The 14,269-nt window shown below is 48.7% G+C and overlaps 1 protein-coding gene across 1 annotated transcript in view; it reads right to left on the bottom strand.

Annotated features, from left to right (window-relative positions):
* LOC147007418 (uncharacterized) overlaps positions 1–12,000 on the bottom strand; it is a 62,328-nt gene extending 50,328 nt beyond the window's left edge. Inside the window, exons 1-3 of the mRNA XM_085867171.1 lie at positions 11,748–12,000; positions 10,417–10,653; positions 5,427–5,544 (exon numbers count right to left, since the gene is read on the bottom strand). Of these exons, the coding sequence (XP_085723297.1) occupies positions 5,427–5,544; positions 10,417–10,653; positions 11,748–12,000 (608 nt within the window). The remainder of the gene's footprint in view (positions 1–5,426; positions 5,545–10,416; positions 10,654–11,747) is intronic.
* Between the last annotated feature and the right edge of the window lie 2,269 nt (positions 12,001–14,269).

Here is a 14,269-nt window from a genome sequence, read left to right as displayed (position 1 = left end):
GGATGCATTCTTCGCCACGCTCGAGTCTGTGGTTGATCAGTGCCCCAGACGAGATACACTTCTAGTCTTGGGGGATTTCAATGCATCGACTGGAAATGATAGGGATGGTTATGAGACATGTGTTGGTCTCCATGGGTCTGGAACTGTGAACCTGAATAGCACTAAGTTCCTTAACTTTTCAAGAAGTCATTGACTTTGGGTGGCTGGTTCATGGTTTCAGGACTTGGGATTCGTCATCGCTGGACTTGGGATTCCAACGCTGGCGGTGTGGCAAAGGAGATTGACCATGTCCTCGTTGATTGTTGCTGGAGGATGATACAGAACTGCAGGGTCTACCGGAGTGCCCAGTTCCTCAACACTGACCACCAGCTTGCAGTAGCAACTCTTAGTTTGCACCTTAAATCCAGCAGAATAGTACCATCCCAGCCGAGGCTGGATTTTGGCAAGCTCAAGGATGAGATGGTAGCTGAGGAGTTTGCGAACAAGCTGAGTGGAGATTTGGGGGGTCTGGGTGCTTTGGGAGGTCGTGAAGAGTTGTGGAGTTCCTACAAGACCACCGTCCTTGATGTTGCCGGTGGATGTCATGGAATTCACCGGAGGGCAAAGATTCTCGAACTGCTTCCAGAGGAATTCGTGCATTGCGTTCCTCCAAGCCTATCCCTCGGAGCACTGCAGTTGGAGCAAAGGGTGGTAGGCTCTTGACAGAGAAGTCCGAAGTGGAGGCCCGCTGGGCCAGTTACTTTGAGAGGTTGTTCCAGGCTGATTCACCAGCTGTCGAGTTGGACGTCAGGGACGTTACAATAACTGTTGCTGACCCTCCAACCAACTATGGTCCATCTTCCCTTGTGGAAAGACAGGCTGCGGTGAACCGGTTGAAATGGGGTAAAGCTCCAGGGATCTGTGGCATCCATGCTGAACCTCTCAAGGCTGGTGGAATTGCTTCACTCGTGCCATTGCATGCAGTTCTGTGCTCTGCCTGGAACACAGGCATCATCCCAACTGACTGGAAGAGGGGCCTTATTGTCCCTCTCTGGAAAGGGAAGGGTGATCGCCAAGACTGCAACAACTACCGAGGGGTGAGGCTGCTCTCAGTGCCGGGCAAGGCCTTTGCTCGGATAATTATTGATAGGGTTCACCAGCATCTGCTTGAGCACCAGCATCCAGAGCAGTCAGGCTTTACACCAAAGAGGTCAACGATTGACCGTATCCTTGCTCTTCGGGTCCTCACCGAACGCAGACGAGAGTTTTGGCAGGAGCTGCTTGCAGCCTATGTTGATCTCTGTAAATTGTTTGATTCAGTGAATCAAGATGCCCTCGGGAGGATTCTTGGTCTTCGTGGGGTGCCACCAAAATTGATCGATCTGATGTCTGAACTCTACTCTGGTACTGAGAGTGGTGTGATATGGTGATACCATCTCTGATTTATTTCCAGTTGTTACTGGAGATATCCTTTGGGGGCCCTCGAGGTGCTGAATAAGGAGTCGGAGCCGCTGGGATTACGGGTTTCCTGGGTCAAAACTCAGATCCAGGCTTTCAATGACATTTTGGATGCTGCTGTCCTGTCTGAACCTGTTTGTGGTGAGGATGTTGAGGTCGTGGAGAGATTCACTTACCTTGGCAGTGATATTCATGTCTCTGCTGGCTGTGAGTCAGAGGTCAATAGACGTCTGGGTTGGGCCTGGGGAGTCCTGGATTCACTGGATAACAGGGTGTGGCGCTGTCGTGTGTGGGACGGTACCTGTGTGGGAGGACGAAAGTCCAAGTCTTCAGGTCCTTGGTGCTTCCAGTCTTGCTCTATGGATGTGAGACTTGGAATCTGACCAAGGATCTGAGATGGAGACTTAATTCCTTTGGTTCCAGGTCTCTTCGGAGAATCCTTGGCTGTCGCTGGTCAGACTTTGTGTCCAACGAGCTGTTGCTGAGAGAGACTCAAATGAGATTTGTTACCTGCATAGTCCGTGAGCATCAGCTGCGGCTGTATGGACATGTGGCTCGTTTTCCTGACGCTGATCCTGCTCACCAGATTCTCTCAGCGTGGGAGTCTCCTGGGTGGAGTAGGCCAATGGGCCAACCACGTGCCTCGTGGTTGCAGCAGGTTGATCGGCATCTCAAGGAGATGAGGATGGGCCAGGCAACTGCCTGGGGGATGACCAGACGGAGGCCCCTGGAGTACCGGCGAAAAGTGGACGCAGCGACACACTGCTCTGGCGCATGCTACCACACCTGACCTGATCTGACCTGACCTAAAAGGCAACAAAAGGTGAAATTTTTAAGGAGGGTGTAGACGTTCTCCAGACACTGTAACTGCAGGCCTATTTGCTTGCTTCCAATATAAAGGCCCAGTCACACCTTGACGTTTTAGCCAGCAATGGCAACGTATCAAAATGTATGAAAAACGCTGGCTTACGCTGAACTTTTGTTGTTTTTTTTAAAGATTCGGACGTATTCATAACGAGTTGGTCGTATGCATAACATATTAGTAACGGACACAGAACGTTTCGTTGTCTTATAGATAACTTATACCAACGAATGCTGAACCTGTTGTCGGCCTTCACAACCTATGCCCAACGATAGTCTAACTTATGCATAGCGCGCTGCACGTATCGCCGACGATCACGTGGTGTAGCTAATTAAAAGGCTGCCGCACAACGATTCAAATCATAACCGCCGGAGAAATGGAAGTGTCAACATCGCAGTCACACCTTGGCGACCTTGCCAGCGTATGCCGACCTCTGAAAAATGCGTCTAAAACGCTGGCGCACGTCGAATACGGTATGGGTAAGTTTGGTATACGTGAATAGAACGCTAAAGTACGCTATCATACGTCGTAGTAAGTGGACTACGTCTTGAAATTTTAAACGTGTTAAACATTTTACGACGTACTTGCCGTATGCCTCACACGTTCCGCATGCGATGGGAATAAGTTGTACGCACGATATGCGATCGTTGGCACACGTCGACAAAAGTGACTTGTAAGTTACTCATAAGTCGAAACACGTCGAGGTAATGGTCAGGTTCGCGTCAGTGTTCCAGACTCCCTGGTTTGTTCTTTTTTGGTTTTTTTTTTTCGGTATGACGGTGATGTTGACACTTCGATTTCTAGTGCGGTTATAATATAATATAATTGATAGGCTGCCGCTCAACGATTTAAATCATAACCGCACTAGAAATCGAAGTGTCAACATCACTGTCATACCGAAGAAGAAAAAAAACCCCAAAAAAAAAAAAAACAGGGAGTCTGGAACACTGACGCCAACCATTACCTTGACGTGTTTCGACTTATGAGTAACTTACAAGTAACGTGTGTGGACGTGTATCAACGATCGCGTAACGTGCCTACAACACATTACTCATAGGTTAGAAATAAGTTTCGGGTACGCTAAACATTACCTCGACGTATTTCGACTTATGATTAACTTACAAGTAACGTGTGTCGACGTGTGTCAACGATCGCATAACGTGCCTACAACTTATGGCCAGCGTAGCGGAACTTGTGAGTCATACGCTGGCATAAGTCGTAAAATTTCAAGCATGGAAAATTTGAGGACAACTGCAAAGTACAACGATGAAAGCCAGCGTACTACGACGTATGGCAGTGTTTTTCAGCATGCTCTCAATGCTTCCAAAACTTACCCATTACGTATTCGACATGTGCCAGCGTTTTAGACAAATTTTTCAAAAATCGGCATAAGCTGGCTAAAACGTCAAGGTGTGACTGGGCCTTAAGCAAGGTCATGGAACTTTTCATTGCAATTGACATCAGATCCTTCCTTTTCTCCAAAGGTCTGATCTCATATCATCAAATCGGTTTCAGACCAGGTCACTCCACCTTGGATATGCTGATTCTACTCTCCCAACAAAGAATAGAGGCCCTCAATCTCAAACATGAGATCAGGGCCGTCTCTCTGGACATATCTCGAACACTTGATACAGCCTGGCATCCCGGCTTGATCTCTAAACTCTCTGCTGAGGGCATCCAAGGCCACTCCTCTCATGGATCACTGACTTCCTCTGTTCCCATATTCAGCATGTAGCTCTTAACGGGATCGTCTTATTTCCTCTCCCTGTCATGACTGAAAGGAGTGTCTTGGGCCTCGTCACATTCCTCATTCATTAATGATCTTTCTGATTTCCTGGAAAATCCTGCCGATATCTTTGCTGTTGATTCCACCCTCTGCCGCATCATTTATCATCATACAGACAGGCAGGCAGCAGCCTTTCCCTTTCTGCAGACCTTGATAGAATCATAAGCTGGTCCAACACCTGCAATATGTCTCCCAACCCCGACAAATCTCGCACACTCAAACTGTCTCTCTGAAAGGACCGTCTGGCAAACCCTGCCCTCAACTTCCGAAGCAAACCACTTGAAGAGGTTAAATCAGTCACTCTGATGGGAATCACCATCAGCTATGATCTTTCTTGAGCAGACCATATTTACAATATGGCCTCCAAAGCCATCCACCAACTGGGCATCCTCCATCATGCAAGGTCTTTCCTTGGCAAATCTGAAATATGACAACCTACAAGGCCTTCATTCGCAGCTTGATGTAGTACTGCTCTCTGCTTTGGGCTGGCTTCGTCATGCTGTTGAAAGCAAGGCCCTAAATAATTTGGGATCTACCGTGAAAACGCTGAGTGTCAGGGCCTGCTACTTTCACATCAGGTATTCTCTGTATTCACTCTCTGTATTTCACTCTCTGTATTCAACAGCCTCCTTTTTGGTCTTGCACTCTGTGCCTTCATTTGGCACTGCCACTCCCAGGTTTCTGCAGGGCACACGCAGTCTGCCAGTAACCATCTTCTTGCTAAACCTCCCAAATCCAGGCTCACTGCTCACCTCCTCTCATTTGTTCCTCTTTTCTCTCACCTGTGGAACCAACTTCCCATGTCTGTTCAGTCCCTTTCTTCCCTCCAGGACTTCAAGACATCTGTTCATCACTACTTCAGGTAATCTTCCATGCATGCTCATGATATATTATACCCCAAATTACCCCATTCCCAAGCACTCCCCTTTTCCAGGTTATTGTGATTTTCCACCCTCTCCTTTACCTCTTTTTGTTTGGTAGTTGTCGGTTGGTTTGTTCCTCTTCTGTTTCAGCCACACCTTCACCTTCCTCTTCTTCCTGTGTTTCATTCAGATTGTCTGCAGATTGTTCACCACCATGTGCCCTTCTCCTTCCCCCCTTGATCTCACTCTCACTCTACCCTGCTGTTGGTGTTACCCCCTTTCCATTTTGTTCTATCCCATCCTTCTTAAGCTTCTTTCCATGAGCCTCGACCACGTACACAAAATACATGACTTCCTGAAGCTTAAAATGCAAATAGTTCAAACTGCTGCCTTCAGCTGGACTTCAACCCACAACCTCTGAGATGCCCATCCAGTGTACTCACAAATAAACCACCACTGTCCCCACAAAGCAACTTACCGGTACCACATGACAAGCGGATCAGGAAAACCATCAGCCACACAGGAAAGATTTGTGGTCTCACCAAGACCGGCCGTCACATTCACCAAGGGCCTCACAGCATGAATTGTGGGAAGTACTGCCAGGAAAAGAACTCCAGTCAATGTTAATATGATGAGTGCAAGTCAGTATGAACTTTCTAATATGGCACAGACAGGGATGGAATGGAGAAAGAGGGAGAGGTGGGGTGGACACAGAGAGAGAGAGAGAGAGAGAGAGAGAGAAAGAGAGAAAGAGAGAAAGAGAGAAAGAGAGAAAGAGAGAAAGAGAGAGAGAGAGAGAGAGAGAGAGAGAGAGAGAGAGAGAGAGAGAGAGAGAGAGAGAGAGAGAGAGAGAGAGAGAGAGAGAGAGAGAGAGAGAGAGAGAGAGAGAGAGAGAGAGAGAGAGAGAGAGAGAGAGAGAGAGAGAGAGAGAGAGAGAGAGAGAGAGAGAGAGAGAGAGAGAGAGAGAGAGAGACAGAGAGAGAGAGAGAGAGAGAGAGAGAGACAGAGAGAGAGACAGAGAGACTGCTCAATGATATTGGTGCGGGTGTCGTGACCGCAAGCATACAACACATTGGTGTCCCAAGACAGTTATACCATTATTATACGTGTAGATAGTCCCTTTCCTTTTGTTTAGCGGGACAACAAGGGAGTGTGTTGTGATGATCTTATTGCTGGGGTTGCTTAAATTATTTTCTCCTACATTTCGTCCCGACTCTTCTTTTCGTCCGATTATTCCTGAGGTAAATCAGCCACGTGCGCCTTCGCTGTGAGGTGGGGCCTCATGGAGGCCAGCGCGTGCTGCGCCGCAGTACGGGAACTGCTGCACAGAGATCCTCGTTCCCGGGCGAGCCTCAATCCAGCGTGTGCAGCGAGTCATGTGGTGCACTTGGCGGTGCGGGATTATCGACTCGAGCTTCCGATGATCTGGGAAAGATTGCCGGTTGCATTAAAAAGGCATGTGAATGAATACCTCTTGAGAGGATGCACGAATGGTGTTTTTCACAACACAGGAAACAGCCAGCACGACGCCCACGCTGCACGAAACGCGTACGGAGGCCGATAAAGACGACTCCACGCCATGTTTGACGGGATACGAGTGTGCGGAGTAGAAGCGGCTTGTTCCTTTTCAACCTCAATTTCCGACACATCCGACGAATGGCAGGGTCTTTCATTGATCCAGCATGGTCCGAATCCGAGCTTAGCCGGGACTTTGTTCCCAACGATCCATTCCTTTTAGCCGGTACGTCCTTGGCAGTGTCGCTCGGCTGCATCCGATCCGGAATAGTTATCCGATCCGGTGGAGTGATCCGGTTCGGACAAGGCGTACCGAGGGCGTGTTCCCCGGTAATTAAATCACGTGATTAATGAGGTAACCCATAAACCCATAGACGGGAGGACCGAGTTATTGGCGTCCACGGTCAGTTAAGCGACCCGCCGCGTGATGGAATTATCCGTGTGCGACGGCCTACAATTCCGGGGAGTCTGGTGGGAACCGAGATAGTTTTCCCCACCCAGTGGTCTTCTCACCCAACCCCCAGGCCCGCAACAATATTAATATGGAGGAGTTCGTTTCATGATAAAGCTGTCGAAAGCATGCAAGGCCAACTCCATACATGGATAAATGACTTCCTCTACTCTCAAAGTCAACATGTGTCTCTCAAGGGAATCCTTTCACCTCCTTTCCCTGTCAGGCTGGAGAACCCCAAGGCAGTGTTCTGGGCCCTGTCTGATTCCTGATCTTCATCAATGATCTCTCTGACTTTCTAGACAACAGTATCCTCTTTATCTATTTGTTGATCACTCCACACTCTACCGTGACATCTCTCATCCTTCAGAAAGGAAGGCTGTAACCTCCTCCATCTCTTCAGACCTTGAAAAAAAAATCACAACATGGTCAAACACTTGGAATATGTCTTTCAATCCTGACAAATCTCACACTCTTGCTGTCCCTCTCCAAAAGGACCATCTGACAAACCCTCTTCTCTACCTTCTTAACAATCCTCTTGAGGAAGTGCAGCCATTCCAATTCCAGGGTCTCATTGCCAGCCATGATCTTTCTTGGACAAACCACTTTTCAAAGTTGGCCTCAAAAGCCAGCCGCCGACTTCATCAAGAAAAGTCCTTCCTTGGCACACCTGAACACTGATTCACACACAAGGCCTTCATCTTCAGCTTGATGGAATACTGCTCCTGGCTGGCGTCCCTGCCTCACACCTTGCAAAGCTTGACGCCGTGGAAACCTAGGCCTTCAAGATCATTGGAATCTCCCGCGATGAAGTCGAGTCGATGGGTCTGTCACTTCAGCATCACAGACAGGTCGGTTGTCTCTCTGTCTTCCACTGCCTCCTTTCTGGTATTTCACCCTCTGCTCCCTTCCGTGCTTTGCCCCCCCCCAGGTTTCTGCTGGGCACACACGGTCCACCATCAACCACCTTCTGATGACACGACATAAATCCAGGATCTCTGCTCGTTTCCACTCATTTGTTCCCGCCTGTGGAATCAACTTTCACATCCTCTTCAACATCATTCTTCCCTCCAGATCTTCGAGAAAGGAGTTCACCACCATCTCAGATCATCCCCCCTCAAAAACCATGGCTTCTCTCGCCATATTATCCCTGCCCCCTCACCCCTCTTCCCCCACACATACTCCCAAACCCACCTCCTTCCAAATTTCCAATTTTTCCTTCCTGAGAGTTTACTTCTGGAACAACCACAATACCACAGTCTTCCCCACACCAATTGTTTGTCTAAGTCTACCTCTATCTCGGCCTTTAACCCTGCTGTTGGGTGTTTCCCTCCTCCCTCCACTGTTCCTTTTGTTGTTTTGGATCCTGATCTGTTAAGTGTTCTCGCTCTTCCATGAGCCTCGACTCTGTACAAACCAGAACGGCACTCGGGTGCAGCGCATACTTGTGCCAGACTGAACGTTTTGTATCCCACTGATAGGCCGGATCTGCATCCGGATCTGAACCAAAATCGAATCGACTTGTTCTTGTCACCTGCCCAACTCATCCACCAAGTTTTGTCCGAATCTGTCCGCAACCTTTTGAATGTTGTTTTGATTTTTGAAAATCATGCGCCATGCTCTATTCGGAACGTCGGTGCTGCACAAGCAGTTTCTTGGCTTGGGCTACAATCCTGGATTGGTCCCCACTCCGACACAGGAACTCAGGGTAGAAATTTGGAATTTGCCATGTTGCCAGCGATAGCACGCCTACTTTTTGTGAATAATTTTAATGTCCACCAACTAATGTCCGCAGATGGGACTCTCAGTTTAAGGTCCATCCGAGGGATGGTGGCATACACACATTGACGAATCATCCTGACTGTGTGACACTGGGATGGCAGTTTAAATGTGGGTCAGGATTCGAACCCAAAATCAACGGCTTTGAGCCGAGTGTGCGTACCTCTCCGCGGTACCAACATCCCAGAATGAAGAGTACACATGTTTAGTCGTTTCATCACCACCCATCTCTCTGGCATCAGTCTGACCGATCTCCACCTCACCCTCACCCTCACAACCGCAGACACTCACCACTCCCTCACGAATGCCTGCACTACACTCAGCCAACCTTAACCACTGTCAATATCCTCTCAAAACTCCTCCTACAGCACCCTCAGGTGCAGGGGTCCCAATCAAATTTGTTGAGATAAAAATTGGAAAAATAGGAATTTTGGAGGCATTTTTAACATGAAAAAAAATCAGGAAATAGGAGGAACGGCATGTATTTGTCAATTTATTTCCACATGAGATGATAAATACATTTTTAGCTCACCTGGACTTCAGTGTGGTGAGATGATGCGATCGCGCAGCGTCCGTAGGTAAGTGAGTGAGTGAGTCCGTAAACGCTTTAGCCATTATCGATGGACTGAAATTTGTTCATGGAATTAAAAAAACAATCAGGGTCTAACTAAGGGGTCTGTGTTGGGTTTGAGTGACTGTTGCTCCTGATCCAGGTGAGCTTCAGGACACACGGTCCTCTTTTTAATGTCTTCCTCCTCTCCTACAGCCACCCTATCCATCCAATGTTTAATACATCGGAATGGTACACCAGACACACAGAGAGTTGTAACCTTGATAACGCCAAGTTGATAATTATCATCGAGATGACATTCACTCATTCAGATTTGTTCTCCGCAGGAAGAACAATTTCAGAAAACATGCCTTCAATTGTTTTTTTGGCATGATTAAATCAACAAAGCAAACCCATAACATGATTCAAATCACTTGAATCAACATTTACACAATGTTGATTATACAATGTTGTTTGTCTCTGGAGGTGTCCAAGAGGTGTTTGTTTGTCTCCGGGCATGTCCGGGCGGTGTTTGTCTCTGGGCATGTCCGGGCGGTATTTGTCTCCGGGCGGTGTTTGTCTCTGGAAATGTCTGTGTGGTGTTTGTCTCTGGGTGGTATTTATAGTATGACCGGTACAAAATGGATTTCAAACATTATTTTGTTTCCATCTTCACTGTCATTCAATGGAGAATCATTTTGATGAGACGGTATGAAATCATAATTAACGCTCCATTCTCGCTGCCTTCCTTTAACTCCCGCCCCCACCTTGTCTCTCTCCCTCCCTCCTCGCTCCCCCAGACCCTCCTCACTCTCCCTCCCTCTTCACTCTCCCACCCCTCCTCGGTCCTCTCTTCCGCCTCCACCTCCTCACTCTCCCACACCACTCTCTTTCTCTCCCTCCCCCCCCCCCCTATGTTCCCGTCAGCAAAATAACGGGTTGTATTTGCTCGTGTATATATATATATATATATATATATATATATATATATATATATATATATATATATATATATATATTCTTTTCTTTCCTGGAATAGTGCAGGCCTCAACTGTTTGATGTGTGAGGTTGGAGTATGTGAGCGAGGTGGCGTCGAGGTGTATCGGGGTAAAACGTTGGTGCCAGGTGCGATACAAGTGAGACCTGAGAATTTAAAAAAGGTGAGATACTCACAGTGAAGTTCCACGTGAATCGAAGCTTCAGCAGTGGAGCCATTTGCTGTCTTCGCCACACACCTGTAGATGCCGGCATCTTTTAATTTTGCTTCGTGTATCACGAGCATCGCCTCTTTCTCCTGGGAAGAGCCCTCGACACGGTACTGCGATCCCACTGGTTTCTCACTTGGAGAAAACCACCAAACGTCAGCATCCTCGTCCGCTGGGACAGGAAACAAAAGGAGGTTGGTGAGGTCTCGGATGGAGGGTTAGTTGGGTGAAAGGGGTGAAGAAAGACAATGTTACAAGAACTAAATGGAGAAGGCACAAGGCTGCATGAAAAAAACAATTCAATAATTACTGTCCACTCGCAACTACAACCTGTCACTGAAGCCACTGGAATATTGAGGGTGGGGGGGGGAGAAAGAGGGAGGGGGAAACGAGAAGGGGTTGGGGAGTGAGGAGGGGGAGCATCGAGGGGTGAGGAAGAAGGAAGCAAGGAGAGGGGGAAGAGTGAGGAAGGGGGAGGATGTGGAGAGAGAGACACCAAATCAAAGGTCGCTATACACTCTGGAAGGAGGGGTGGGAGTGAGGAGGATAGGCAAGAGAGGAGGGATGGAGGGGAAGTTGGAAGGGGGGTGTGGTTAAGGGGAGGTAATCGTGAGGGGAGGGGGTTCTGGAGTTGCGTTTCGAAGGGATGCTTAGCTTAGACAGCTGAGGGGGAAAGGGGGTGAGTGATCTCGACTTACGTTTGGTTGTGGGACTTGTGTAAAAATGGGGAGGGGGAGGGTACTGCAGGATTAAACAAAATGGGGTACGTTAAAACACCATGTCAATACTGTTACGAATTTGGAAACCGATCACACACAACATCCAGGTTCCTATAGCTCGGTTATATCAGTAAGTCTGTGTTTTATAGACAGCTTCCTTCCCTTGTCTTGTGGGTGAATCAATGTAAATGCGCTGTGATTTATTTTAATAGTTAGTTTTATCGGGATTCTGCAGAGAAGAACAACGACCCTCCCGCCCCGAGATTCCTGCAGCGTAAACAAGAATGATGGTTAGAAGGATGCTGCAAGCTGAGGACGATCATCCTCCGCCCCGAGAATTTCCCCGCGCGCTGGGGAGGGGGAAGAGTTGAGCATGTCGGAGCCCATAAAAGCGAGCCAGCAGCGGGCAGCGAGCAAGCAGTAAGCAGCGGGCCAGCCAGCCGGCAAGGAGAAGCGAAAGGAGCGAGGAGAAGCGAAAGGAGCGAGGAGAAGCGTAAGGAGAGAGGGCTCGTGTTGCTCATCGCGTTGGAGCGCTCGTGTTGCGGGAGCGCTCGTCTCCGGAGGCCTGGAATGGTCTTGCCACTGCCGTCTGGAACGTCTGCTTCCTCCTCCTCCTCCTCCTGAGGATTGAGCTTGAGAGGGACCATCCGCCGCCGGAGTCGGAAGGGTCGCGTGTCGTCACCAGAGAGAACGGAGTCAACGTTTTGGTTGCCGGGACGGGCACCGAACCGAGTCATCCTGAAGACCTCAAGAGGACAGGTCCAAGGTAGACCCTGCCCCTCGGCTCCACTATCCTCCGAGCTGAAGACCGAAATAAAGGCGTCAGCCACCATTTCTTTTGGGTGTGTGTGTGTGTGTGTGTGTGTGTGTGTGTGTGTGTGTGTGTGTGTGTGTGTGTGTGTGTGTGTGTGTGTGTGTGTGTGTGTGTGTGTGTGTGTTTATGTGTCCGTGAGCCCGTCCTCGAAGTTGTGAATTGTATATTATATTTTCGCCTGTGTATTATTTGCCTTGCTTGAAATTCGGTTCAACCCTGCCTCTTGCGTGCTCCCCTAATTCCCCCCCCCCATTATTGTTGAACAAATACCCCGATTGTTAAATGTATCAGCTCGTTTTGTGTTTCTTTCATTGGTTCGACATGACGCGTGATTGAGAATAAGTAAAAGCTGTTACGACACGAAGGGGACATTTGGACCGACGGTTCTTGACGATTAAACCACTCGGAATCGCACACCGAACGAGCGCGCTAAGCGGCTCGTTTTCGTACGAGTTCCGTCGAGGGTGAATTTCCCTGGTAGTTGGACCACGTGGGTATTGAGGTAAATTGAAATTGGCAATCGACCCTACCCCACGTGGTCGATCTATTGGCGAACCTCGGTCCGATAGAGGACCCGTCGGCTCCGAACTTATCCGGGGCGACGACCTATACATTCCAGGCGATCGGTCGGACCAACTTGCAGCTCCATCTAGCGGTCGTGCTCACGGCCGATACCCGGCCCCGCAACAATACATGTGGAGACCTCCTGTAGATGTCCATGAAGGGTGGAGAGAGAGGAGTTTGGGGGGGAAGTAAGTATGGGAGAGGGGGAGGGACGACAGGGTCAGGGGAAGGGAGATAAAATGCACCCAAACAACAACATTTTCATTTTTAAGTGCTGGGTTCTACATAAAACTAGGTGGGAGCATTTAAAACCCACACTAGACAACAGGAAAAGGCCTGAGCCTCGTCCTGGGGGAGGAGTTGCTCTCTTCATCAAAGACTCCATTCCTCACTCTCCATGCACTGCCCTCACTCCCCCAACACACCCAGGGATACCTCTGGCTACGGCTTCCCCTCAACTCCCACCTCATGTTTATATGTGTACTGTACCGTCCACCAAACAGTGATGACTCCATCTCCACCTCACTATTCGAAAACATGGACCAACTTGTATCCTTTCATCCGAACTCTCTCTTCCTCATATGTGGTGACTTAAATTGTCATCATGCCAGTTGGCTCGGTGTGGGTACCTCTCTCACCTGTCATGGCACTTCAGCAAAAGCTTTCTGCGACTCATTGGGACTGACTCAATCGGTCAATTTTCCGACCCGGATCTCAACCAATGGTACTCTAGCTCTTCTGGATGTGATTTTGACAAATTTCCCTGAAAATATCTGCCGCTCTTCCTCCGCTCCTCCTCCGCTCCAAGCGGTTCTTCTGACCACATCCTTGTCAAAGTGGACATCTCTCTGGCTGTTATCATAGAACCACCTCACCGCCGTCGAGTCTGGCAATTCACTTAAGCTGACTGGCAGGGTCTCCAAGCAGCCATCAAACTCATAGACTGATCTCCTATCGCTACTTTCTCCAACATCAACTCATCCTGGAAATTCTTTCAAAGAAACTTGCTCTCCCTCATGAACAGATTTATCCCCTGTCGTCTTCAGTTGTCCTACCCTTCCTCCCGCCCATGGAACACTGAAGTTTGTGGTGAGGCAGTTGTCCTGAAACAACTTGCCTTTGCCTCTCAGTTCCTTCCATAAAGCTCGGAACAAGTGTGTATCGACCCTCAGGAGAGCCAGAAAACATCATCTTTCGAAGCTGAAGTCTGAACTTTCAAACCTCTCTCCTACTCCAAATTCTGGTGGCATTTAATCAAATCTGCTTCTGGTGTATGTTCGCCCTCCATCCCCTCCCTTAACTCAAATGTCCGCACTGCTGATACCGCATGTGAAAGGCTGAATGCCAAAACTCCATGTTTGCTTCTTCGTCTTGTGTCTGAAACCCATCGCTTTCTGGACCCACCTTACCCAGTCGCACCTTGCTGCTCCTGGACTCCATCTAGCGGTCGTGCTCCTTTTCTCCTGACAAGGTGGCGAGTTTGTTGTCAAACCTCGACTCAGATTCTGCAACAGGTCCAGACGGAATCAGCCCACGTGTCCGACAAACCTGCTCTGCTGCTGTTGCTCACCCTCTCATTTGCTCAAGGTCATCTGCCATCTGCTTGGAAATCAGCAAACATTACCACCCTGCATAAAAAAGGTGCAAAAACAGATCCCTGCAACTACAGACCAATCAGCCTTCTCCCAATCATCAGCAAGGTTATAGAATCCATAATCGCTTCA

This window comes from Eptatretus burgeri, unplaced genomic scaffold (assembly GCF_056783735.1).
Source record: "Eptatretus burgeri isolate ZD-2024b unplaced genomic scaffold, Ebu_testis_v1 Ebu_testis_scaffold_184, whole genome shotgun sequence".
Classification (NCBI taxonomy): Eukaryota; Metazoa; Chordata; class Myxini; order Myxiniformes; family Myxinidae; genus Eptatretus; species Eptatretus burgeri.
This window is presented reverse-complemented; position numbering and strand designations above follow the sequence as displayed.